The following is a 24,608-nucleotide window of genomic DNA, read 5'->3' as shown; positions in this document are numbered from 1 at the left end:
ATTTAATTTAAATGTCTTCTGATTCTCTGCCTCAAGGCTCGAAACTTTGTGGCATGATGAGCTCAAAAGACGAGGGAGAGAAGAGGCTTCGCTGACAAGAGTCTTCTGGAGGTTCTGCCAAACCCGCATGTTGGTGGCCGTCTTTTCCCTCCTCCTAACAATGGTGGCAGGCTTCGTTGGGCCGGTGAGTACCGTCCTAAATCCTCCCTTTTCTTTATTATTATCCTAATTCTGCTGATTTGGCTAATTGGCCTCTCAGCATGGTCGCTGGTTTTTGAGTCCAAAGTCTGCATGTATTCTCAGAAAATCTCTTTATCTAGTGTCACGCTGGTCTGACACAAAATTGAAATGGATCCATCCTAGGAGATTACCAAGCCTTGGATCACGAAACCCAAATTAACACCGTAGATGATGTGATTTGTACCCAGTCCCATTTTGGTCTAGACGTTAGCTGATATGTTTTTTTGATCTTCCAAAAAAATACATGAAGAGATTCATTTTTATAAACTAATTCATTTTTTTCTTATCTTCCCCTTAAGCCAAACGCTTATTACGTTTGAACTTGTTTAGTTTATGATATTCCTGAGTCGTTGTTATTGTTCCTAGCACTGTGTATATCCATGTGATGTTATGTGTGGACTGTGTACTTGCTGCCAACCAACACTAATAGCATTAACTGGATTTAGTTCTTACACAAGGACACATGTGTCTCACATTGAGTACTTTCACTGGGAAAGCTGTACTGTTCAGCCTTTAGTTGATCTTATTTTACATCATCAACTCAAAGCATGTGGTTTCAAGTCTTTCAGGTCATTCCCATCAGGCTTGTTTAACCACTCTGTATAGTATTACTTATGCTATTTTCTCACATTATCTCTAATCTGGTGGTTATAGATATTCCCTTCACCTTCTTCTTCTGCTCATTCTTCTGTTTCTTCTCCTCCTTTTTCTTCCTTAAGTCATATGTTTCTCCCATTTTTCAAATTGCCACTGCTCTTCTAATCTCTATGTTTGATATTTCCTGAATCCCTTCCCCCTTTCATCTTCTTCTCTTTTTCCTGTCGCACTTCCTCTCCCCCATGTTACTGCTTGTGTTATTTTTCAGCTATTTTGTTTCTGTTACCATCCCTACACTGCTTTTGCTTAACTTTCTTCTCCACTCTCTCTCCTCTCTCCTCTGTTCGTCCTCAGGCTCTCCTGGTGCGAGCTCTGCTGGAGTATTCCCAGAGCTCGGTGAGCCACGTGCTGTACGGCCTGTCTCTGGTAGCCGGGATCTTCCTCATGGAGTTGATGCGCTCCTGGTCTCTGGCGCTCATGTGGGCCGTCAACTACCGCACTGCTGCACGCCTTCGAGGGGCAGCTCTCACTTTTGCCTTCAATAAGATCCTCCGCCTACGCAGCACTAAAGACATCGGTCCAGGAGAGGTAATATGTAACCCAATTGGGGGACTTGACCCTAAATTAACTAAACATCCCTTGCTGCAGGGCACCTTATGAAGATGCATGAGATGGATTTAATTCTTGCTCTTACACCGTATTTGCTTAGATCTAGACAAATCTCATAGCCTGAGGGAAAAGAGGCTGTTAGATAAGTCCTGACACAGACGAAGAAGAATCATTGCCCAACAAGTAAACAACTATAATTTGCTTGTATAGTATTAGAGGTGAGGTTTATATCTTAGTATATCTACATCCTCCATCACTCTTTCTCTTCCCAGCTGATCAACATCTGCTCCAGTGATGGCCAGCGGCTGCATGAAGCGGTATCAGTGGGCTGCCTGCTGGCTGGGGGGCCCCTGGTGGGGATACTGGGTCTGTCCTACACTGCATACTTCCTGGGCCCCACTGCTCTAATAGGGTCGGCCGTTTTCATCCTTTTCTACCCTGTCATGGTACGTCTCCACAACTGTAATTGTTTTTAACATAAAGAAAATTGTAACAACAATTCATACTTTAATTACAGTCTCATTCCAAGGAATGACAGTGACAAGTAATTTAATTTCTTAATTGCTGTTCCAAGCAATTTCGTTGGAGCTATTTCTAAAAGTTTAACCCAAAGTTAATATATATTCCCTTAGTGTTGAGTCATTGTTTTCTTGGCTATGATTTTTTTTAATGTAGTTAGACGAAGACATGACACTGCATCACTTTAGAAACTTTGAACAAAACATTCAGCACTTTTTTTAGAAAGCGTCACAGCTCTTCGTCCATCAATCTCCTGTCAACTTTGAAGCTGTTATTTTCAAATTACACTCAGTCCAAGTTGGAGCCTGACAGCCAGAGACCCTGCTGTTGATGTGAGAGGCATTTATCACTCTGCTCCCCCAGACAGCTCTGCAGCAAAGCTAATGTGATTGTGTCTGCTTTCATTTCCTCCCCTGCCACTTATTTCTCTTGTCATCATTTCCTCTCTGTCCCCCCGTCTGGTCAGATGCTCGCCTCGAGATTGACAGCATATTTCCGCAAGAAGTGCGTGGTGGTGACTGACCGACGCGTGAGGCTGATGAACGAGATCTTGGGCTGCATAAAGTTCATCAAGATGTATTGTTGGGAAGACGCCTTTGCTCAGAATATTCACAGTGAGTGGCAGCAAAGTAGCTTTTACAATTAAAGTGCTCACTTCAGGCTTGTTTTCAAGGGCTGGCTAGTTTTAGTGAGACACTTTTTTTTTTGTTGCAATTTTATGATTTTAGTAATCTTTTAATTCACAGATCAATCAGAATAAATGGTCACTTCATTTAAAATTCTGTCATTGTTGCAAATTAGCTCCAAACTGGTCGGTTTATCACCTTAAATTAGACTTATCCTCTTCGTAAACTGGCAAGATAACCCTCGACCCTAAAATCCATTTTCATTAGCTTGCTCTGTTAAAGTATTTCCCTGTACCGTTGTGTAATCAGGACCGATGAATCCTTTGGCTTCAAAGTTAATTTGCCAGGTGTTTAGGGCATTATGATACCTCGAATGCCTGTCAAGGCTGCTCTACTTACCCATGAATTAGTGATGGCTTTTTCTCATGAGGGCTTATCTGTAAGTTGTGGATAAGGATCATTTTCCCCTCTTAATCGTTCTTCAAATTAGCCAGGCGATGCTCGTTCTCACTGCTGCCCTTTGATTACCTTTTATAATGATAATTAATTGGGATTCAGCTCGATGGCCAATAAGTCCTGAGAGTTACAGTGTCATTCCCCTTCAATTACTGTTGTTGTTTAATTGACGATCACATGTTTTTTTGCCCTGTGGCGTGCAGCTTAAGCTTTGTAGTCTAAGCGGAAACACACATACCATACAGAGAAAAGTCCCATGGAGAGTAACATGTACAAGGAGGAGGGAGTCCTTTTATTTCACACACATTCTGCCCGGGCTGAATGAAAGATGCACATGCCTTTTTATTCCAGTATTTGCACCCGATGAACTGGGTGAACAAAGCAGCTAGGGTGTGCATTCAAGACATAGAAATGTACAGAAAGGGGGGGTGATAATTTGGGCATTACACTTGGACAGTTATCAAGGTTCAGCAGGTTCTGAAGCCTCTTTTCATACCATTTATGGACGTGGGGCCCCTTGTGCTCCCTCTGGTATCTATTTTTGTCCACTCTCCGTGTGTGTTGGTTACTGACTCTTACGCTGTTGTTGATTGGTTGTTCACTGGAGGACCCTCTGGTAGTACTCAGACTTGAGTTTCTCTCACTGTCAGCACGCCTTTGCCTTTTTAGTCATCTGCCCATCTCTCTCTCTATTATCTCGTCCACAGAGGTGAGATCAGAGGAGAGGGGGATATTGGAGAGAGCTGGCGTCGTCCAGAGCCTCACAGTGGGCGTGGCTCCCATCATCGTGGTGATAGCAAGCGCGTGCACTTTCACCCTGCATATGGCTTTGGGTTATGACCTTACTGCAGCTGAGGTATTTAAATATGTGAGCCTGTACTTACCATGTTCAATCTTGCCATTTCGGAGTCATCTGTATTCACTTCAAACACATGTCAGATCGCTTTTCTTGAACTCTATTGAAGTTCTATAAGTAGTAAATCTCCTATTTTTTATCTGTTCAATGCATGCTCCATCTTTTTGTATTCTCAATGACACCAAAATAAATAATCCAGAAAAAAAGTCATATGAGTTATCACAATGAGGGTGAAATTCTTGAATATCATAAGTCATTAGGAGAAGAGAAAAAAGGAAAAGTTACTGCGGTGTAAGAGCCACTGGTTCCTTAGAGTCCTAGTGCCTCTTTTATAATCTTAAAAGTACTTACAGTCCAAGATAGAGTTGTCACAATACCAGTTTTCAAAATGCACCCAATGGCACCCAATATTTGGTAATTTCTTTACATTAGGTTCATAGATAATATCTCAATTGGCCACTGTTTTCAGTTTAATGTGATAAGTCTCTTACTGTTATAAATATGTATTTATGTTGATGTTAGTTGTAGCCACAGGTAAGAGGACATTTAAATAACTAACTCCATCTCTGCACATCTTACCTCAGGCTTTCACCGTGGTTGCAGTTTTCAACTCCATGACGTTTGCCCTGAAAGTCACACCCCTGGCTGTGAGGTCGCTCTCTGAGGGTGCTGTCGCAGTCAAACGATTTCAGGTGAGAAACATTGAGAAATCTTTCAACCGCACCCTCACAGAACCATCTAAATTGCAGTGTCCGGATTTGATCCATAAGAGTGTCATGGAACTTAACAAACACTATAATCTGCTTGCAGTACTTGTAGCTATTTCTTTAGATTAACATTACATCCCACAAATCTAAATCAAAGGTAATGAATGTAAATCAACACTCTTCATAATATTGCTGCCAGTCCAGTCAGACCATGCTACTTTAGGACATCATACAACCAAACCCTAGCCAGAGAAAGAGTATACTGTAATGAGCTTTACATTCTATAAGATGGATAAGTACTGTTTTGTGACAAAGTCGAACATTGTTGGAGTATAAAGTGGGTTCCCAACTGTCGGTCTAAATGTCTTTATAAGTTGTCTGTGTGTATATGTGTACCCATCATCATTTACATACAGTACACATTGTGAAGTTTCAAGATTTAAGATCAAAAAACTATATTGTCTATCACATAGTGACAGAGAATTACCTTTGGTTGAGACTCAGTAACATAAAAACATTCACACTAAGACTCACATTAATTCATAAAACAACCTTAAATAGGTAAAAACACTTTTTTTTTTAAGGCAATACTTTCTGTAGGTTTTAATTTTTGCTAATGGTACACATAAACGGCTGCCTGAGGGGAGCAGTTGAAATGAGTGGTGAAGGGGAAGTGAAGGGTCAAATGATGCAGACTGCTTATTCTTCCTGCTGCTCGCACGTAAAGAGGTCAGGAACAGACTAAAGTAGACTGAGAGATTGTAATTCCAATAAGCCAACAGTCAAGCAGGTTTTACTCGTCGGAAAATGTGCTCCCATTGTTACTGACCTGCCCAAACCACATGTTGACATTATCAACGTACTGTATTTCACAAACATGGTAGAAGTCACATGTTAGTGAGAGATGGTTTCACAGAGCCATCTCGGGTTAAGTAAGCAATCGCATCTGCCAAGGATGCACCAAAAGGCTCACTGTACTCTGTGTTTCTTTTCTTATTTAGCACATCATAAAATTATGAGTCTGCCCTGTATCATAACCACGGCATATCCCAGTATCTCATGTCAAAGCACAACTTCAACAGTGCTGAGTGCAAGAGTGAAAACATTTTTGTTAGACATGCACACAAGAAAAAAAACAAGCTGGCAGTTTTAAAGGGAATTCAAATTTTAAGAAATCTGGTCAATTTGATCATCACAATGTGGTGAAATGTAAATGTTGCACAAAGTCAGTTATTTCTTCTGTCTCCACAGAGGCTCTTTATGATGGATGACAGAGAGGTGGTATTGGTCAAAATGGATGATCCCGGCAATGCAGTGGAATTTCAGGACGCCACGCTAGCTTGGGAAAAGGCTCGACCTCCATCTGCAAAACCCACCCAGCCCCCCAAGAAGGGAAGAGGGATGAAGCGCGTGCTGCGCAGGGAGAAACTTAGACTTTACATCTCCACTGACGACGGCAAAGGAAACAAGGAAAGTCCTACCGCGCAAAGTCTCCTCACAAATATGGAGCAGGAGAGCCCACAAAGCACCATCTCCTCCACTCAAAGCATGCGACCTCCATTGCATAAGACCTTGCACCGCATTGACCTGCGCGTTAAGACGGTAACAACAAAAACTCATGCATTAAATGGCGCGAAGAGATGTTGCCTGATTTATGTACTATGAATCACAATACCACTGGTTTCTTTTTAGGGTTCACTGGTTGGCATCTGTGGAGGTGTGGGTAGTGGAAAAAGCTCTCTTCTGTCAGCTCTACTGGGACAGGTGAGTTTTAACAATGCAGCACAGACAAGAATAATAGCAACAAGGGTAGCTTCAGTTTTTTTTTGTTTAACCCTTTTATTCTCAAACAAAGAAAAGAAACAACCTGTGATTCAAAAAGAAGTATTCCCGTTTCCAACCTCCTCTTTTTATTCTGCAGATGACTCTATTAGAAGGAAATGTAGCAGCCAGTGGTGGCTTTGCTTATGTCTCACAACAAGCCTGGATCCTTAATCACTCACTAAAGGAGAACATCCTTTTTGGAAATGAGTTCAACCAAGACAAGTAAGATCAACTGCTGCAAAATGATTTCACGAGGAACACAAGCAATTAAGAAAAAATTGCATGAAGCTGGATTAATCACCAGTTTTCTCATTTTCTCACCAGTTATCATGCTGTGCTGGAGGCCTGCTGTCTTCTCCCAGATCTGGCAGAACTTCCATATGGAGACATGACTGAGGTACCTGTAGAAATAACTTTCTTGTCTTGTTGCAAACAATAACTTTTGCTGTGAAGTAGTAGTGTCTGGGCTCGCATGTGTTATTGTGTGTGCTCTGCATGCAATGGCTCTGTGGGGCGTACTTCAGGGTCATTCTCTGTTAATCAAATGAGATTTGTCCTAATGGACGCCATCAGCAAAGATTAGAAACAGAGAGGAAAAAGATGAAAATGGTCTGAATTACCAGTATTTTAAGTTTGTGTATTTGAATGTTTGTAGTTCAGTGCGTCTAAATTATTACTTTATCGTTCTAGATTGGAGAGAGAGGTGCCAACCTCAGTGGAGGGCAGCGTCAGAGAGTTAGCCTGGCTCGTGCTCTCTACAGTAAACGGCCCATACTTCTCCTAGATGACCCTCTCAGTGCTGTTGATGCTTGTGTGGGCCACCATGTCTTCCATAAAGCTATAAGGGGTATCGCCAAAGGCAAAACCATTCTCTTTGTTACCCATCAACTGCAGGTAAGGGTCAATGAATTTCTGATACTTCATTTTTATGTTGAATAATTTCCCAAAGTTCCCAAAATTAGCTTTACTTTACAACTTTACAAAAGTATTTTGAAGTTTAGAGCTCTTGATGTCTGCAGAGTGTCTGTAACTCCTTTTTTTCCTCTTTTCCTTTGTATTTTTCAGTATCTTTCTGAGTCTGACCATGTCATTCTGATGAAGGATGGGCAGATTTCCGAGAGCGGCACCCATGCTCAGCTAATGGCCAAAGAGCGTGACTATGCCACCCTGTTCAACAGCATGCAACAGGAGGTAAGGCCGGGGGCGAACCAGGCTCCAAGCCAGCTCTTTTGACAGAGGCATCTTTGCCCTCTCTACACAATAACAGTGAGCTTTACAGGCTGAATAATTCATAAGCCCAGATAGGAAGGCCCAATAGCCAGGAAATGTTAATGCATACATGGCCTTTCATTATTTATTCGAGCATTGATTTACTGGTGGGCTGCTAAAGACCCTGTCACAGATATCTCTGTTTAAATGCCTTGCAGGGTGTTATTGTTGTTGCTGCTGCTGCTGCTGCTGCTGCTGTGAGTTGTGGCGTTGGCACGCTTCAGATTTCTGTCTTTCTCTACCTTAGAATCTGGTGAAAGAGAATTTAAAAAACAAACAGAAGAGTGTGGTTGCAGAAAAGACTGACAATGCTGCGTATGTCTCCAAAGTTGGACCAAAGGTGGAGAGCAACAAAGGAAGTGAGCGACTCTGACACTTTTTGTGCTCCACATGTAGAATGAATGCTAAACACTTTCATTTCCATGAGAAAAGCTCAAAAGTAACTTCCCGTTTGCTTTCTTTCTCGCATCTTTTATTCAGATCAACTGATGAAAGCTGAAGAGAAAGGCTCAGGTGCAGTCGCCTGGTCTGTGTACGGTGCCTACATCAAAGCAGCAGGAGGGCCAATCATCTTCATCATCAACATCTTCCTCTTCCTCTCCACCACAGGCAGCATAGCCTTCAGTAACTGGTGGCTGAGTCACTGGATCAAGCAGGGCAGTGGGGTGAGTTAAGAGATGACCCTCTTTGACTAAATAGACAGCTCTTTTAAGTTTGCCCCAAGGAGAAATATAACTGCTGTTCTTCAGTGAGTTGTTGGAGCCGACTGAGCATTAATTTGAATGTGCTACGATTAAAAAAGTAACAGCACCACGGTAAAGTTAATTAAAAACAAGCACGAGCAGTGAAGAAACAGATGTGCTGCAAAGCAGGCACTGGCTGCTTCTGAAAAATGTGTGGGGAATAGTAAACATTATCGAGGTGGCTGACTTTCATGAGCTCTTTGTATGACAACATGTGCTTCTCTCAGTTTTATTAGAGGCAAGGTTCCTCTACATCAGGGTGAAGATTTCATTTTTCTTTCAGTCTTTGTAATTTGTTTGCTCCATCTGCCCTCAGAACACATCATCAATCTTGGTGAATGAAACGATGGCGAGCAGCAGCATGAGACTCAACCCGCACATTCAGTATTATTCTGCTGTTTACATTGCATCAATGGGAGCTGCTTTACTGCTGAAGACAATGAGGGGCCTGGTGTTTGTGAAGGTAAGCCACCCTCACTTACCTCAGAAGACTCAACTCTCTATCACCTGCCCTATCCCCTCAATCACTGATGAATGTACAGTTGCAGAAAAAAGTAAGTGAACGCTTTGGAATTTCCTAGTTTTCTGATTAAATTGGTCATAAAATATGTTCTGATCTTCATCTAAGTCTCAACAATAGACAAACACAGTCTGCTTAAAGTAGTACCACAAACAATTATATGTTTTCATGTTTTTATTGAACACAACATGTAAACATTCATAGTGCAGGGTGGAAAAAGTATGTGAACCCCTAGGCTAATGACTTCTCCAAGAGCTAATTGGAGTCAGGAGTCAGCCAACCTGGAGTCCAATCAATGAGACGAGATTGGAGGTGTTGGTTAAAGCTGCCCTGCCCTATGAAAAACACACTCCAGCTTTGAGTTTGCTACTCTCAAGAAGCATTGCGTGATGTGAACCATGCCTCGCACAAAAGAGCTCGCAGAAGACATATGATTAAGAATTGTTGACTTACATAAAGCTGGAAAGGGTTACGAAAGTATCTCTAAAAGCCTCGATGTTCATCAGTCAAGACAAATTGTCTATAAATGGAGAAAGTTTAGCACTGTTGCTACTCTCCCTAGAAGTGGCCGTCCTGTAAAGATGACTGCAAGAGCACAGCGCAGAATGCTCAATGAGGTGAAGAAGAATCCTAGAGTGTCAGCTAAAGACTTACACAAATCTCTGGCACATGCTAACATCTCTGTTGACGAATCTACGATATGTAAAACACTAAACAAGAATGGAGTTCATGGTGAGGACACCACAGAGAAAGCCACTGCTGTCCAAGAAAAACATTGCTGCACGCTTGATGTTTGCAGAAGAGCACCTGCATGTTCCACAGCACTACCGGCAAAACATCCTGTGGACGGATGAAACCAAAGTTGAGTTGTTTGGAAGGAACACACAACACTATGTGTGGAGAAAGAAAGGCACAGCACACCAACATCAAAACCTCATCCCAACTGTGAAGTATGGTGGAGGGGGCCTCAGGGTTTGGGGCTGCTTTGCTGCATCAGGTCCTGGACAGATTGCTATCATCAACAGGAAAAATGAATTCCCAAGTTTATCAAGACATTTTGCAGGAAAACGTAAGGCCATCTGTTCACCAATTGAAGCTCAACAGAAGATGGGTGATGCAACAGGACAACAACCGAAGTAAATCAACAGCAGAAGAAAATACGCCTTCTGGAGTGGCCCATTCAGAGTCCTGACCTCAACCCGATAGAGATGCTGTGGCATGACCTCAAGAGAGCGATTCACACCTGACATCCCGAGAATATTGCTGAACTGAAGAAGTTTTGTAAAGAGGAATGGTCCAAAATGCCTCCTGACCGATGTGCAGGTCTGATCTGCAACTAGAGGAAACGTTTGGTTGAGGTTATTGCTGCCAAAGGAGGGTCAACCAGTTATTAAATCCAAGGGTTCACATACTTTTTCCACCCTGCACTGAATGTGAATGTTTACATGTTGTGTTCAATAAAAACATATAATTGTTTGTGTGGTATTAGTTTAAGCAGACTGTGTTTGTCGATTGTTGTGACTTAGATGAAGATCAGAACACATTTTATGACCAATTTATCCACAAAACTAGGAAATTCCAAATGGTTCACATACTTTTTCCTGCAACTGTATGTATCTATTTGTGCTTGTCCAAGTATCCTCAAGATTTTGTGAAGTACTTTGTAACTGTGTTTTAAAAAGGGAAACATTTATTTTCTTATATATTTATCTCACCCTGTTGTCCGTGAACAGCCTCATTTCAGCCTCTGTCAGACACAGACGATTTTAGGTACTGTCCCTTTAAGAACCCTCAGAGTGTGTGGGTGTGTCCTTGTACAGCTGTTCCTCGAACATATGAACATATAAGAAATTCAGCGACTTTGTGATGTCTCAAAATCCCCATGGAAGATAAAACTGTCAGAAAACTCTGGTGTTAAGAGAAACCTGCAGGCTGAGCTCTGGACACTACACTGATTTGAGACTTTGGCCCACATTTAGTTAACTTAATATCCCCTCTTTAAAATGGTCATGGTGTTCATAAGAAATATGAAAAGTTGATGTTTTATTGGTGTGCAGTTGAGCAGTGACCCTGCATTAATGTCTTTATTGTCATTTGTTCATGCTCTGATGGTTACTGTGCTATAGCTGCAAATGCCTGTGGGCAAAATACATTTATCTGTCCCTGGCCAAGTCTCACAGCACAACCACTGCATGTGTGTGTGTGTGTGTGTGTGTGTGTGTGTGAGAGAGAGGGGGAGAGAGAGAGAGAGAGAGAGAGATGAAAGAGAGAGAGAGAGCACAAGGGAAACAAAGAGAATAAGTGTGTGTGTGTGTGTGTGTGTGTGTGTGTGTGTGCATGCGTTCGTGTCACTGCCCCTTCGGCGCCTCTTATTTTTTCAAGCTAACCCATCCTGACAATGCATTGCAGAGTTCAGGTCCCCACGTTAACGTGTGCCACTTGAAATTTCTAATTTTTCAAAGATGGCTAATCTTTCTTTAACCTCTGGCTGTGAGGACTTTTCTGAGAGTGTTGAATATTCCATTAATAGAATTAATTTGTCCTCTGCTGCCACATGTAATTTATGTCCAATTGAAGAGATGTCGCTTGCTCATTAGGTCATGACCTTTATGTCAGCCTTCCAGAAACTCATTACGAAATGAAGTTTTGACAGCTTGCCTTGTGCCAGGAGAAAAGATAACCACCCAAAACTGTGCACATGCTTAGCATATGCGAGGTAGTATTTTCAGCTCTGCGGGTGTCGTTTTAGCACCACTGGATTTATCCACTGTGTACTTTTCCGCTTACATCAGAGCACTTTGACAGACAAAATCCTCCCAACTGTGTGTTTATCCAAGCCCTGACTCTTTCCGTATGTTTTCTCCGAGTTGTTTGTTTACATGTGTCAGGTCTCATGTTCAAACACGGCTGTTGTTTGTGTTGACAGTGCACCGTGAAGGCTTCCTCCGTGCTCCACGACAAGCTGTTCCGCAGGATCCTGCTCAGCCCCATGCACTTCTTTGATACAACACCTCTGGGCCGCATCCTGACCCGCTTCTCCAGGGACATGGACGAGGGTGAGGCTTGATTTGTGTTGACTGGGATTCTTTCCCCCAAAGAGAGCGCGCTCAGTCAGTGAAGTCATCGTGTTTGACAAGGTGTAGTGCCACGAAGCAGAGTGTTTTCAAATGAAGTTTGGTTTTTTTCCGGAGGGAGTGGCTTTGTGTGTTATCCACTTCACTGGTGTCTTTGCTTGTCAGGTTGATTCGTGGGCTTCTGTTTATTTTTTTTCTGGATGGTTGCTTTTTGTTTCATTCAATACTATTTTTGGAGACTCCATGTTGGCTCTTTCTCTCTTTTGGGAGAAAAAAAAAAACACTTAACAGGGCACAAGGAGAAAGTTTTCTTCACAGTGACTGATTCATCCAACCCCACACAGTGTGTCTGATGTGTAATATTTTTCCTCTCCAAAGTTGACGTGCGTCTCACCATGCAAGCTGAAATGCTGCTGCAGAACCTGACCCTGGTGCTGTTTTGCTTGGGGATGTTAGGCATCGTCTTCCCCTGGTTCCTCATCTCCATCATTCCTCTGGGAGCCTTCCTCTGCATCGTCAACCGTGTCGCAAGGTCAGACCTCTTCACTCCTTCACATTCGAACTGACTGTTTGCACATTACACATCACCTCCCAAACGAATGATAAAAAAGCAAACAGGACAGGAACATAAGTCACTTTAATAAACTAATAACTTCCAACTACATTCTTTGTGTTGAGGGGACAGATACACTGCAAAATAAACTAATGGATACACACAGATGTGTATATTTAACAGGGATGATACGTCTGCAAACAATTGCCTTGAGACACAGAGTGTTATTTGCATTTATTTGGAGTTGCTGGCATCCTGACAACTGCAAACAGTGAAGAAAACATTAAGCTTGAGAAAAAAAAAAGTGTCTTGCTGTGGAAAATTGCCTGGAAATGGCACGATGTAACTTAAACAACGCCAGTGGATTAAAGTAATAAAATGTTATGATATTGTTGTACAATGATGGACAAAAAACAAACTTCTTCACTGAACGCCACTAACAGATTGTCTGGATAAAAGAGAAGAGCTTACTTTTTTATAGTTTGATAATGAACTGACTGAAGATTTTTTGCAGACGGATTTTAGCAAGACTCATATATCAACGACGGTATAATAAACCCTTCCTGGTGAATGCAAACAATGGAGCCATGAGCTTGTAATAAAGGCAGCGCATCACCTTTTTTATTGGATTTTGGAGTCTTGCAACGTAATATACCAACATTTGAAGAGTAAAGTATAAAGTAAGGAAGTATTCCTACATACAAGACGCAAACAAAGAATCATTAAAACATTTGAGATAATTGCTGAATCCAGTTTTCTTTCACAGTATTCTGTTTAAGTTTAGGCAGGTAATCTACAGAGTTTACACACATTGGGGTGCTGATGAAAAACAAACCTGTAACAGGCTATAAACCCCTGAAAAGCTGCAAGATTGGGGAATCATTCTGTTGACATTAGCCCTTTTCAGACTGCTTTTTTCCCTACTATGGTGTCGTAGCTAAGCTCAGCCGTCGTCATGTCTTTGTACATTCATATTGATTCTGCGACCTGCTAATGTTGGTGTCCCAGGTTGTGAATTCACATTTTGTTTCCGCGTTGTTTGTTGTTATCAAACAATTTAAAAATGAAAAAATGAAATAGTTTTTGTTTTGATGATTCTGTCTTATTTTAGTACCATGATCAACCATTCTAAACAGTAGGAAGAGGCATTTGTTTAAATGTTCAACCCAGAAAGTCTTACGGGGAAAACGATCTCTTTATGTCCTGAATTTGATTGGCTTTGTGTAAGAAAGTAGAATATTAGCTTTATTACACTTTAACATCGGTGGCACCACAACCTATAATAACATTGAATCAGGTGAAGCAAACTTATTCTGTTTTATCAGGTTATCAGTTTTTTATCACCTCCAGGTCTTCTGGTTATTGTTTGAGGAACAGCCAGTTTGATTGGATGATGCTGCTTGAGTCATTATTCACAGTTTTCAAAAAATTGCGCAACAGAAGTGAATCCACTGGAGGGAAACAACAGCTCATCGGTGTCTCGGGAAATAACCCGGTATCTTGTTATTTCTTCAATTTTTTAATCTGTGTGTTGTTGTTTTTTTCCTGATGGTGTTGATCAGAAAGTACAAATAAATTATAGAATAATAAGAAACAGAACATGATATTTGTGGCTTTACATCCGAGCCCAATCTAAAATGACGCATGTAAAATTGTGATTTGACAACATATCTGACAGCTGGAGAAGCTTTCAGTGGAATAAAGGAGTTATTAAGGTTCACAGCAGAGCAGCCTCTCTGCTCACATATCACACATAAATTCCCCTCCCTGTCTGCGAGTTTGCATCACTTCATTCATGTTCCTACATAAACTTCAATTCTTTATGCCTTTAATCACATCTAAACCACGTTTGTCTCTGGAGGGATCCATTTAATTACGAAATATTTTCATTTATCTTGTAAGAGAATCTTGATTTGCATGCCATTCAAGGGGAATTCATGTTGAAGTATTACAGGCACTTCAAAATACCAAAGGGAAGAGATGGCCCTCATCTGGAGTGATCACCCTTGACAGCATCTTTTTTTTAAAGATGAAAAAACTGTAGCTTTCAAAGTCATGACATCCCAGAATATGTAAGTTACATCAAACTGCATCTCCCATTGAAAATACCGGCTTCTAAAGCCGCCTTTATTAAAGTCTGAAATGAAACGCCAAGGGCATAAACATGTTTGTCTGGATCACAGCCCTGCAGCGAGGAAGTGTCATGTTCTCTCCGTCTCTCTCTCGCTCTCTTCTGGGTTTTTTTTATGAGAAAACCAAATGATTCATGGGACTCATGTAATTCACAGGCACCATCTATTCCAGCCTGGTGTCTAAAAGTAGAAAGATACTCCAACGTTTGTCAATAAAGCTCTCTCTCACACACACAGCCTCGTGGTTGGGGAGTCTGGTGTCTCTCTGGCAGACAGTTGTGTGGTTGTTTGTGGGAGGATGCTCATAATACTGCACAACGTGAATCAGAAAGAGGGACAGGACTGGTGTTCTGTTAGGGACGAGTTACCTGTCTGTGCTTATTGCTGGTTTTAAATGTCAACATCCAACTTAAAGCAAGATTCCTTCTCAAAGGTTTCTTATGCATCATGTCATACAAGATTATAAAATTATGTCTCCTTTGTACTTAGTCTGGCTCATTGTAAGAGTAAAGTCTTATAATGTTCCAGATTTAATGCAATGTATTTGATGATTTGCACCTCACATACTGGAATGTGTTTGTACTGATTTTCCTGCCTCTTTAATTCAAACGAGGCACATGAGTGGAGTTAAATGCCTAAGTATGATTTTCTCAACCATTATTGGTAAATAATTAAAAAACGTAGCTGTAATGCATTTTTGAAGCAAGTATAAAAACGAAAAAATTAAAAAATAATGTTTTAAGACCAAGCCACTTTAAATCACTCTTTAAAATTATATGAAATTGTTCTGAAAATATCTGGACCAAACATTACTTATGAGTTTTAAATATTAGAAAAAACGCATTTGCAAATGATAATAGCATTGATAAAATATTATGAATGTAATACTTTTAAATACTGTTAACTAAGAAAGTTAAAGCTGCTGTGAGAAACTTTTGGTTTGTGTTGATTTTGGCGCCCCCCCCCCCCCCTTTGAAAAAGTGGGACCTCTTGTCTATTAGCTGATTTAGTCCTGTACATGTAAAAGTAATGTTTTATCCTTCTTTCTTTAGCATTCAAATGTTTCACTCATTGTGAATATTTGCTTTTGAAAAAAAAAAAAAAAAAAAGGGCTTTTTTTCCCCTCGTGCTGTTAATGATGTTGTCTGATATCTACACAATGACAGCGGTGACAGGCATTAAAAATGACAGTCTAGAAATAATCAGTCTTTTTGCTGAAGGTCCTTTCTGCTTTTGTTGGTTATAAAGAGGCATCACTGTTAATGCCAGTCTGTTTCATAACCAGTTCATAACCAGTTACAAACTCTCAATGGGAGCTTTAAATGTACAACCTCATCTCTCTCTCTATCCAGGGTTTTGATACGTGAACTGAAGCGCTTGGAGAACATCAGCCAATCACCATTCACCTCTCACATCACCAGCAGTCTGCAGGGACTCTCCACAATCCACGCCTACGGAAGGGGGCAAGACTTCCTCCAAAGGTGAGCATTGTGGTGTCTGTGAGGAGATTGAAATGATTAAACTTTAATAACATCCTATCTCATGTTGTATTATCAGTTTACTCCAACGTTGGTAAATATACCAAACCTCGTCCTGGAACATTTCCCCTGTGTGTCTTCTTATTTAATCTCTTGCTTAAACAGGTTTTTTTTCTCTCTCTTCTCTCAGATATCAGGAATTACTCGACACAAACCAGGCCTCAAACTACCTCTTCAGCTGTTCCATGCGCTGGATGGCTGTCCGCCTGGACCTCATAAGCATCTCGCTTATCACTGCTGTAGCACTTCTTATTGTCTTCATGCACAATCAGATACCTCCAGCTTACGCAGGCCTGGCCATTTCCTATGCAGTGCAGGTTTGTAAACAACACCTTTAGTAACACAGCGTGTGTTGAGACACACCGGCAGCCTTAGACGCTTTAAAAGGGAGCTAGGAAATATGGATTCAGATTTAACAGCTACTGTGGAACCGCCCTTTGGTAGTTTAAGCGTTAACTTTACATTTACAGTATGTACAATATGTGAAAAGTAAAGTTATAAACATTGTTTATATCAAGGAAATATGTCTGCATTATCTACAATTAAAGTTTTGCTGTTAAAGCTTTACTTGGTCCAGTATGAACAGTATGTTATGGTGGATAATGTTGTTTTGTGAGAATTTACTTGTGTAGGGCCACATTTCAGGTCACTTCATTTTCAGACTCTCCTTCACTCAAATTTTAGCTGCGATACTTTTTTATTTAAATCACCAAGCATCAGCCTTATTCTTTCTCAGTCATACCATCCTCTCTTTTGAAAGAGGATGCTTTAACGGTCCATGCATGCATGCAAGAGTATTTCCACACCCTGGCTAAAAGGGATCATTGGTTTCTTTATTTAAAACATTCAGATGTTTTATTTGAGTTTTTAAACGCTCATTGTTGGCAGGAAATTGTGCTACCTTCTAACACTCTCTGCTTGTCTTTCACCTCCAGCTGACCGGCTTGTTTCAGTTCACGGTGCGTCTCCTCACAGAGACTGAAGCTCGGTTTACATCAGTGGAGAGGATCAATCATTATATAAAGGTCAGTTCATCGATATATGTGGACTATGTTGAAAGCAGACATATTGTTCTTGGTCACATAGACAGGGACAGGGATTTCCGTTCATGTGTGTTTTTGTTGTGTTCGTGAGATTGAATATGTGTGATTAACACAGCAGGGAGCACCAGTGTGCCGTCTTCACATACTCCAGAGCACATGACAGGACTCGTTTCACACAACAGCCGTCAACCTGCATAGATGGGTTCATGGACTTAACTTTCTGTTCAGTCTCAAGAGCAAAGAAAAGCTCACAGAGTGAAAATCACTTCAAATCAGTTAGGGGGCTTACACCTCTACAGAGATTAAAAGATTAATATCTGATACCATCACCTTCTCTTATCGCAGACTCTGGAGAGAGAAGCACCTCGACAGAGTCCTGAGGCAGCTGCTCCTGCCCCCTCTTGGCCTCAGCAGGGACAGCTCACCTTCCAGGATGTGGACATGCGTTATCGTGATGATCTGCCGCTTGTGCTTAAGAATCTGTCCTTTACCATTCTGCCTGAAGAGACCATCGGCATTGTGGGCCGCACAGGATCAGGTTAGTAACTGACCTTTTCTTTTCCGTAAAATGCAGGAATATCACATTCCCTTATGCGCTATCTTCTCTGCTTGCAGGAAAGTCCTCCCTGGGTGTAGCTCTGTTCAGACTGGTGGAGCCGACAGGAGGCTCTATAACCATTGATGGAATCAATATTGCACAGATTGGACTGGATGACCTGCGGAGCAAGCTAGCCATCATTCCTCAGGAACCGGTGCTCTTTATCGGAACAGTCAGGTAATACAACAGATCGTTCATTTTTTTTGTCTTTAAAATTTTTTTTTTTTTCCGAGTATGATCTTTGACAATGTTGAAAATGTAACACGTAACACACACACACCGTTTTTTTGAGATGTGTGTGTGTCACTCGCTGCTCCTGTAAAGCATGTTGTGCGAGTCAGACAAAACAATCAACCAAGGCATGCCTTAAGAGACTACATCTTCCCCTTTTTGGACTGAAAAAAGTGCTCAGTAACAGAGTTGGTTTGGATACGTTTCCAGCTTCAGCTTTGCTCTGCAGAGGGATTCAGCAGGAGAACATGTCATTTACATAATGATGATAACCATTTTCATTGATCCGAGGATCACATGTGGTCCGAACAGTGGGGCGCGATTTGAACGGATCACGTATCAACTGTGATCTTTTGCACCGCTGTCAAGCTGTGATTGCTTAGTGCTGCAACAATGTAGCATCTTTCACCAGTGTTTCATTTCAATAACTATTTCTTCCTGTGTAGTTGCTTCTTGCAGCAGGAAACAGTCATGAGCCTTCAGTCAACTTGTCTGCTCAAAGCTTCAGTGGATTATCATTTTTGCATTAAAACTGAGCAGCTGATGTTCTACATCTGTGTCTGTGATCCTGTTTATATATATCGACAAATTGTCCCAAAAAAATTTAAAAGGACATTAAGCTTTACTAGCTACTTTTTCATATGTGCCGGCACAGCATGAATGAAAACACAGAGCAGCACTAGAGGGAAATCTAATAAAGAAGCTGCAAGGCAGAAAGAAAACCAATAAAAGATATACTGAATTAGACACGCAAGATTGATTTGAAAATAAAAACAGCAGCACTACTTTGTTTTTGAAGCAAGAAGTCAGTTGCTTTATTGATGCTGATCCCCTCAGGCGAGAATTGACCGTGGTCAGCAGAGATATGGAAGACAAGCACTGGCACAATACTTAACCTCCAATATTAATGATAAACAGTCTCAACATTTAGTCTAGTTAACAGATATTTAACAGTTGTGTTTTCTTCCCAATAGGAGTAATTTAGACCCGTGGGATCACTACTCTGATTCCCAGATATGGGACGCTCTTGAGGAGACACATATTAAAGAGATGGTGAGTGACAAGATGGTTGAACACTGTTGGATTATTTCAATAATGCATTTCTAAGAAGAGAATATGACCTCTTTTATGTGTCCTCATTCCCCCATCAGGTCAGCCAGCTTCCTCATTCACTCCAATCAGAGGTGACAGAGAACGGGGAGAACTTCTCAGTGGGAGAACGACAGCTTCTCTGTGTGGCCAGAGCCCTGCTGAGAAACAGCAAGGTGCTGATTGTGTAACACGACTAGTTCACATTTACATGTGGAGGATAGTAAGGCATACGAGTGATGACAGCAGCTGAAGTATGAATCTTGTCAGTTTCATTTAAGGGAAATAGAACCTCTCCTTATCGCCATCAGTGTACATGTGTCTCTGCATGGGATAACACTGCCACCTAGTGGAGTGCATCTGAAAGGCATCCAAGACTGTTACAACAAGAACAACACAGAGGATATGGTGTTTTTTCTGATTTAGTTTTAGATATATTTCTTTTAATTTCAGATTTGATTCAGCAAGAACTGACCAATGCAATTTAGTTTTTGGGATAATATAATGTCCTGTCAACTGGAAAAGGAAATCTTACACAAAAGAGGTTTGGTCTTTACGAGCAAGTCTTAAAACGGTTTGATTTACAGCATTCAGACAACAAATACATCTGCAGTGACATGAATGTCCTCAATGGCCTTCATAGCAGTACAAGGTTGTTTTTTGTTTTTTTTACCAGAGGCAAAAACACCTTGGCAGACGAACCTACTGTTGCTACGATGTAATACTGACACTGTCACACAACCGCTTCCATGTTTTGATTGACATTTCTAATTCTTCTTTTTAGATTCTGATTTTGGACGAGGCAACAGCAGCCATCGACACTGAGACCGACCGTCTCATTCAGGAGACCATTAGCTCCGCCTTTGGCCGCTGCACCACCCTCATCATTGCCCATCGTCTCAACACGGTGATGAACTGCAGCAGGGTCATGGTCCTGGACAACGGCCAGGTGTGTATAAAGACTACACGACTGACTGTGTGATGGCATGATTCAGTGGTTGAAACTGATTAACTTGTTAAAACATTTCAAACACAACATCCATTTTACTGTGGGAATTGGTCGCTTTGAGATGATGGATTGGATATGGCAGTGAACATTTGACTTAAAGTTCTGAATTTTTTAAGTGGAGTTTTTTGAGGTCAATAGTAAGTGTATTAGCCATAGGAGACGTCGGTGAGAAACCAGCCAGAATGCTGGACTGGAAGCAAGGATGTACATTGCTGCAGACAAGCCATTTATATCCCATCATTTAGATAATTTTAAGAAAAACTGATCCTAAAAACAATGAAGATGTGTACACACCATATTTAGACATTTTGCAGCACTTTACTTTGCTGTCAGTAAGCCACTTTTGCTTATAGCCTTACCCTCGCATGTGTCTTCCTCAGCCTGCAGCCATTGGGTCTGTAGTTTATGAGTCAACTTGGAATCTGCCGTTCACAGATACTCATTTTCAGAATTTGGATTACTACTGCATCCCAGTTTGAAATAATGCAACGCAGCAAATGTTCAAAAACATTATCTGGCTGAGACAGCACAGTAATGTCTATGCATTTGAGATTCTATCTTACTTTTCCTCTTCAACAGCGTATTCATAATGTGTTTTGAGAATTGAAACGTGTCAAAAACTTTCATACAACACTTTGACAGATGATTATTCCAGTACAGGTACATAAGGAATAAAAGAAAGAAAGAAAGAAACAACAAAAACATTTAACCATGGGACACCATACAAAATATAAAGAAAAGAAGAAAAAAACAAATTAAAAGAAAAACCTACAGGATTTAATGGAGGTGCATAAAGAAGACCATACTTTTTAGGGCACTGGATAGCCCAGCAGTTATGTTGCGCACCCCATGTACAGAGGCTATAGTTCTCGTCACAGCGACCGTGTGTTTAAATCTGACCTTGGTCCTTTGCTGCATGTCCTCCCCTGCTCTCTTCTCCTTATATCTCTTATCTCTTTAGCTGTCCAAACCTTATAATATAATAATTATACCAAATACATTTTTTTTAAATACCTTACTTTTTATTTGATCATTTCCGAAGTAAAATTTTTGCTTAAGATTTCAATCTTGCATGGTCTGCAATTTGTAAATGATTGTCCCAATAAGATTCAAACAAAAGGAAGAGCAGGGTGTGCTTAAGGGTGCTGCTGTCTTGTGATTGAGAAGTTCTCAGGGTAGAGATGTAGCAATGTTTTAAAGCACCAAGATGGCATCAGGCAAAAGCTCAATTTTATTTCTGTAAGACATCCAAATGTACCTGAAATTACAAAACGAGTCTTATAATTTGAAACCTAACGTGCTTTGAATACCGACCGCTGAGTGTAAAGTACCCTTAAGGATCAATTAGTATTGGTTACAGAAACTTGTGTCGTCCGCCAAAGCATAACAAGACTGTATTAGGGAGGTTATTTCCAGATATTGAAATTCTTTTCATGAGCTGCCAGTGGGGAAATAAGTGAGGTTTTAACATTCATAGAGGAAATAATAAAACATTCTCTTATCCACTGAATGAGCAGGTTCTGATTAAAGATGCTGGTACTGATCACTGTTCTGTCCTTTTTGTTCTCATAGATTTTGGAGTTTGACAGTCCCGCTGCGTTGCTAGCAGATGAAAAGTCAAGATTCAGAGCCATGATCGAAGCCTCAGAAAACCAAAGCAGATAATAGACACTGGAGAAGAACTCTGGATATGAGCGATGACAAACACAAAATATCCAGGAGACACAAAAAAAAAAAACGTGAAAATAAATCCTGCCATGGTGTGAAAGTGTTGAGCAATACAGAGGCTGCTCTGTTTAACAATATCTGTTTATTTCCAAACCAAAGAACAAGGGACCACATTTCTTAACAACACATAAAACCATACTATGCAAACAGAAACATACCAGCCTCCTGCTCTTTGCCGCTCTGTCACAGAAGTTATCACCTGGAGACAAAGCAGTTAGCTGCAGGTGAAACAGAGCAATGACTCTGACAATAGCACTTTATATTTCATGTGGACACATGGAAGGATGTGATGCTTCCTCTTACTGTGGAGGTCAGTTACTCAGTGGGCCTCTGAGTTAGTTTACGCTATTTTATTTCCATATCTAAGATATTCATGGTGCAGGAAATTATTAATAGCTTACAAATGAGAAGTGAGTTTTTATTACCCAATGCAGATTATTTTAAATGATCACCTACTAACCATTCCTTCTGTAGGATGTACTGTCGATAACATGCTTAAAAGGTTTTACTGTTCTGATTTTTCATGCACCTAGTTAAATGTTTTAATGCAGTAATTTCAGGAAATGATTGCCGATGCAATATGTGCCTAGAGCTATATACCTTTCAGGACATTTAATGGAGTTAGCCATGTAAGCATGCTTTTTAGACTGCATGCAGGTATGTGTTTTGGAGTGAGTTAATGTTTCCTCTTAATCCAAATGCTGGAGTTTAAAATCTGCACATTTTACGCTAATGGTAATCTTTTTACCGGCAATGTAATCCTTGTGACAATAAAAAAAAAAGGTGGGGTTGCAGTAAAGGTTGCAAACCTTGGAACAAAATGCATAATGTGCAACAAAGATAAAAATGAGAAACATCAGGATGTGTCTTCAAATGTTGTGTTTTTCTACAAAGCTGGGGATTGTAAACTTCTGCCTTATAATCAAGTACGTGCTGAACAATCATGAATCCTGCAATATCTTTTTATTGCATTAATATATTTTTTCAAGATTGCCTTTGGACACTTGAGATTTAAATATTGCAATGTTCTTTTTTAAATGTTTAATTTGTCATAAAGGGTCTGGTTTTTCAATAAAAACTGTTTTCTAAATATGCTGATGTCCAGTGCTTCATTGTTGATATTTAGACATTGCACTGATTCCACATGGAAACGTCTCTTTGGAGCTCTTTGGCAACATTACTGTTTATGTGAAGACCACTCATTTAAACCCTTGTGTGGCACGAAGTACCCCATTTGCTTCGCTCACCTATTGCGCAGCTGCTAATTTGCTGGGAGCAGCCACTATGTGCACAGTGTCCAAAATGGTCAGCTGTTAGCAAACAACACAAATTCCTTAACAACGTGGGAAAATAGCTGGAATTCTTGGAGCTACACAGGAATGAGGGGATTATGTTGCATTTGCTCACTTGAGGGACTGAACTACACAAAATTCACACTACATTTCCCTTTCTGCAATCTGTGTGAATGTGTATGTATAACTGAGGCTAGAAGAACTACTGTGTCCAGACTACTAGACACTAAACCAATACTCTTATTATATAACTTCTAATTCGAATTTTCAAATAGTAAGCAGCCCAAAGCCAGTATTTTTCTCCCCAGAGTTTACCTCCATAAGATTGATATTACTACTCAGTATACTTATAAAAAAAAGAGCCATAAGAAGAATGCGTAAGGTTGGATTTAGTGGGGGGGTTACAACTTTACATGCGTGCAGCAGAGAGGAAAGCAGTCTGCATCACAAGGACCCTTCACATCCCCTTCAGCACTTGTTTCTACTGCTCCCCTCAGGCAGCCGTTTCAGAGTACCACTGGCTAAAAATAAAGTTAACAGAAACCATTTTATTCCCACTGCAATACGCATTTTAAACAAGGCTGAACACTACTTTTTAACGTGCTTTGCACCTGTGCGTTTACCTGGTTATGGAATTTTTGGTATGTGAGTCTAATGGGTGTGCCTGTTTTTATGTTAATTAAGCCTCTAACCAAAGATCATTTTCAGTAACTATGTGATATAGTCAATAAAAATGTTTGAATCTTTAATCTTGAATCAAGTTAAGGGGGCATTTCCATTTAAAGACACGTAGTATATCTGAACAACACTAAAACTTTTCTATATTTCAATTTGTGGCGGGAAACTTTGGAACAAACTGAATTGCCATGTAAAGCAATGTAGTCGTATAATCCAGTTTAAAAGGAAATGTAAAGAAAACATTTTTCATGAGGTAGGGATGAGGAAGGTCTATGAGAATCACAGAGGTTTGTCTTTTATCATTTAGTTTTGTATGTTGCATTGTGGGTTTTGTTATACTGATATATGAATGTGATGGTATATTGTAATGGGAATATTTATTATATAAGTGTGTATTTAAATATTAACATATGAACAATTATTGTATATTGGTATCATTAATTACAATTAAGTTAAGAATATAGGGGTAGGCTTAAATAGGTTTATAGATGTAAAATGTCAGTTAGGATTGATGGCGAATGAATGGACATTATCTTTTTGTTCTTTTTTGTGTTTTTGTGTTATTGGTGTTCTGTGTATTTTTAACTGCAGCTATTGTTGTTATGAATATCCATTCTTTACTTATTCTTCTCTTTTTGTCCAGGAAAAATTGCCCCTGGGCCCTACTCAAGCCTCAG

General features: G+C 40.5%; 1 protein-coding gene across 1 annotated transcript in view; it reads left to right on the top strand.

Moving 5' to 3' along the window:
- wu:fb13g09 (ATP-binding cassette sub-family C member 5) overlaps positions 1-23,051 on the top strand; it is a 30,523-nt gene extending 7,472 nt beyond the window's left edge. The window contains exons 4-29 of the mRNA XM_065958836.1: positions 37-184; positions 1,192-1,425; positions 1,719-1,892; positions 2,432-2,579; positions 3,755-3,903; positions 4,488-4,595; positions 5,862-6,212; positions 6,303-6,374; positions 6,532-6,656; positions 6,759-6,831; positions 7,125-7,328; positions 7,500-7,625; positions 7,951-8,062; positions 8,184-8,368; positions 8,763-8,909; positions 11,893-12,022; positions 12,419-12,572; positions 16,078-16,206; positions 16,394-16,580; positions 17,199-17,288; positions 17,652-17,844; positions 17,922-18,081; positions 19,110-19,188; positions 19,287-19,400; positions 20,009-20,173; positions 21,806-23,051. Of these exons, the coding sequence (XP_065814908.1) occupies positions 37-184; positions 1,192-1,425; positions 1,719-1,892; positions 2,432-2,579; positions 3,755-3,903; positions 4,488-4,595; positions 5,862-6,212; positions 6,303-6,374; positions 6,532-6,656; positions 6,759-6,831; positions 7,125-7,328; positions 7,500-7,625; positions 7,951-8,062; positions 8,184-8,368; positions 8,763-8,909; positions 11,893-12,022; positions 12,419-12,572; positions 16,078-16,206; positions 16,394-16,580; positions 17,199-17,288; positions 17,652-17,844; positions 17,922-18,081; positions 19,110-19,188; positions 19,287-19,400; positions 20,009-20,173; positions 21,806-21,898 (3,850 nt within the window). The 3' untranslated portion in view covers positions 21,899-23,051. The remainder of the gene's footprint in view (positions 1-36; positions 185-1,191; positions 1,426-1,718; positions 1,893-2,431; positions 2,580-3,754; positions 3,904-4,487; positions 4,596-5,861; positions 6,213-6,302; positions 6,375-6,531; positions 6,657-6,758; positions 6,832-7,124; positions 7,329-7,499; positions 7,626-7,950; positions 8,063-8,183; positions 8,369-8,762; positions 8,910-11,892; positions 12,023-12,418; positions 12,573-16,077; positions 16,207-16,393; positions 16,581-17,198; positions 17,289-17,651; positions 17,845-17,921; positions 18,082-19,109; positions 19,189-19,286; positions 19,401-20,008; positions 20,174-21,805) is intronic.
- The last annotated feature ends 1,557 nt before the right edge of the window (positions 23,052-24,608 follow it).

The sequence above is a fragment of the Labrus bergylta genome, chromosome 9 (genome assembly GCF_963930695.1).
Source record: "Labrus bergylta chromosome 9, fLabBer1.1, whole genome shotgun sequence".
NCBI classification, from domain to species: domain Eukaryota; kingdom Metazoa; phylum Chordata; class Actinopteri; order Labriformes; family Labridae; genus Labrus; species Labrus bergylta.
The sequence above is the reverse complement of the archived record's forward strand: the minus strand, read 5'-3'. Positions and strand labels throughout refer to the sequence as shown.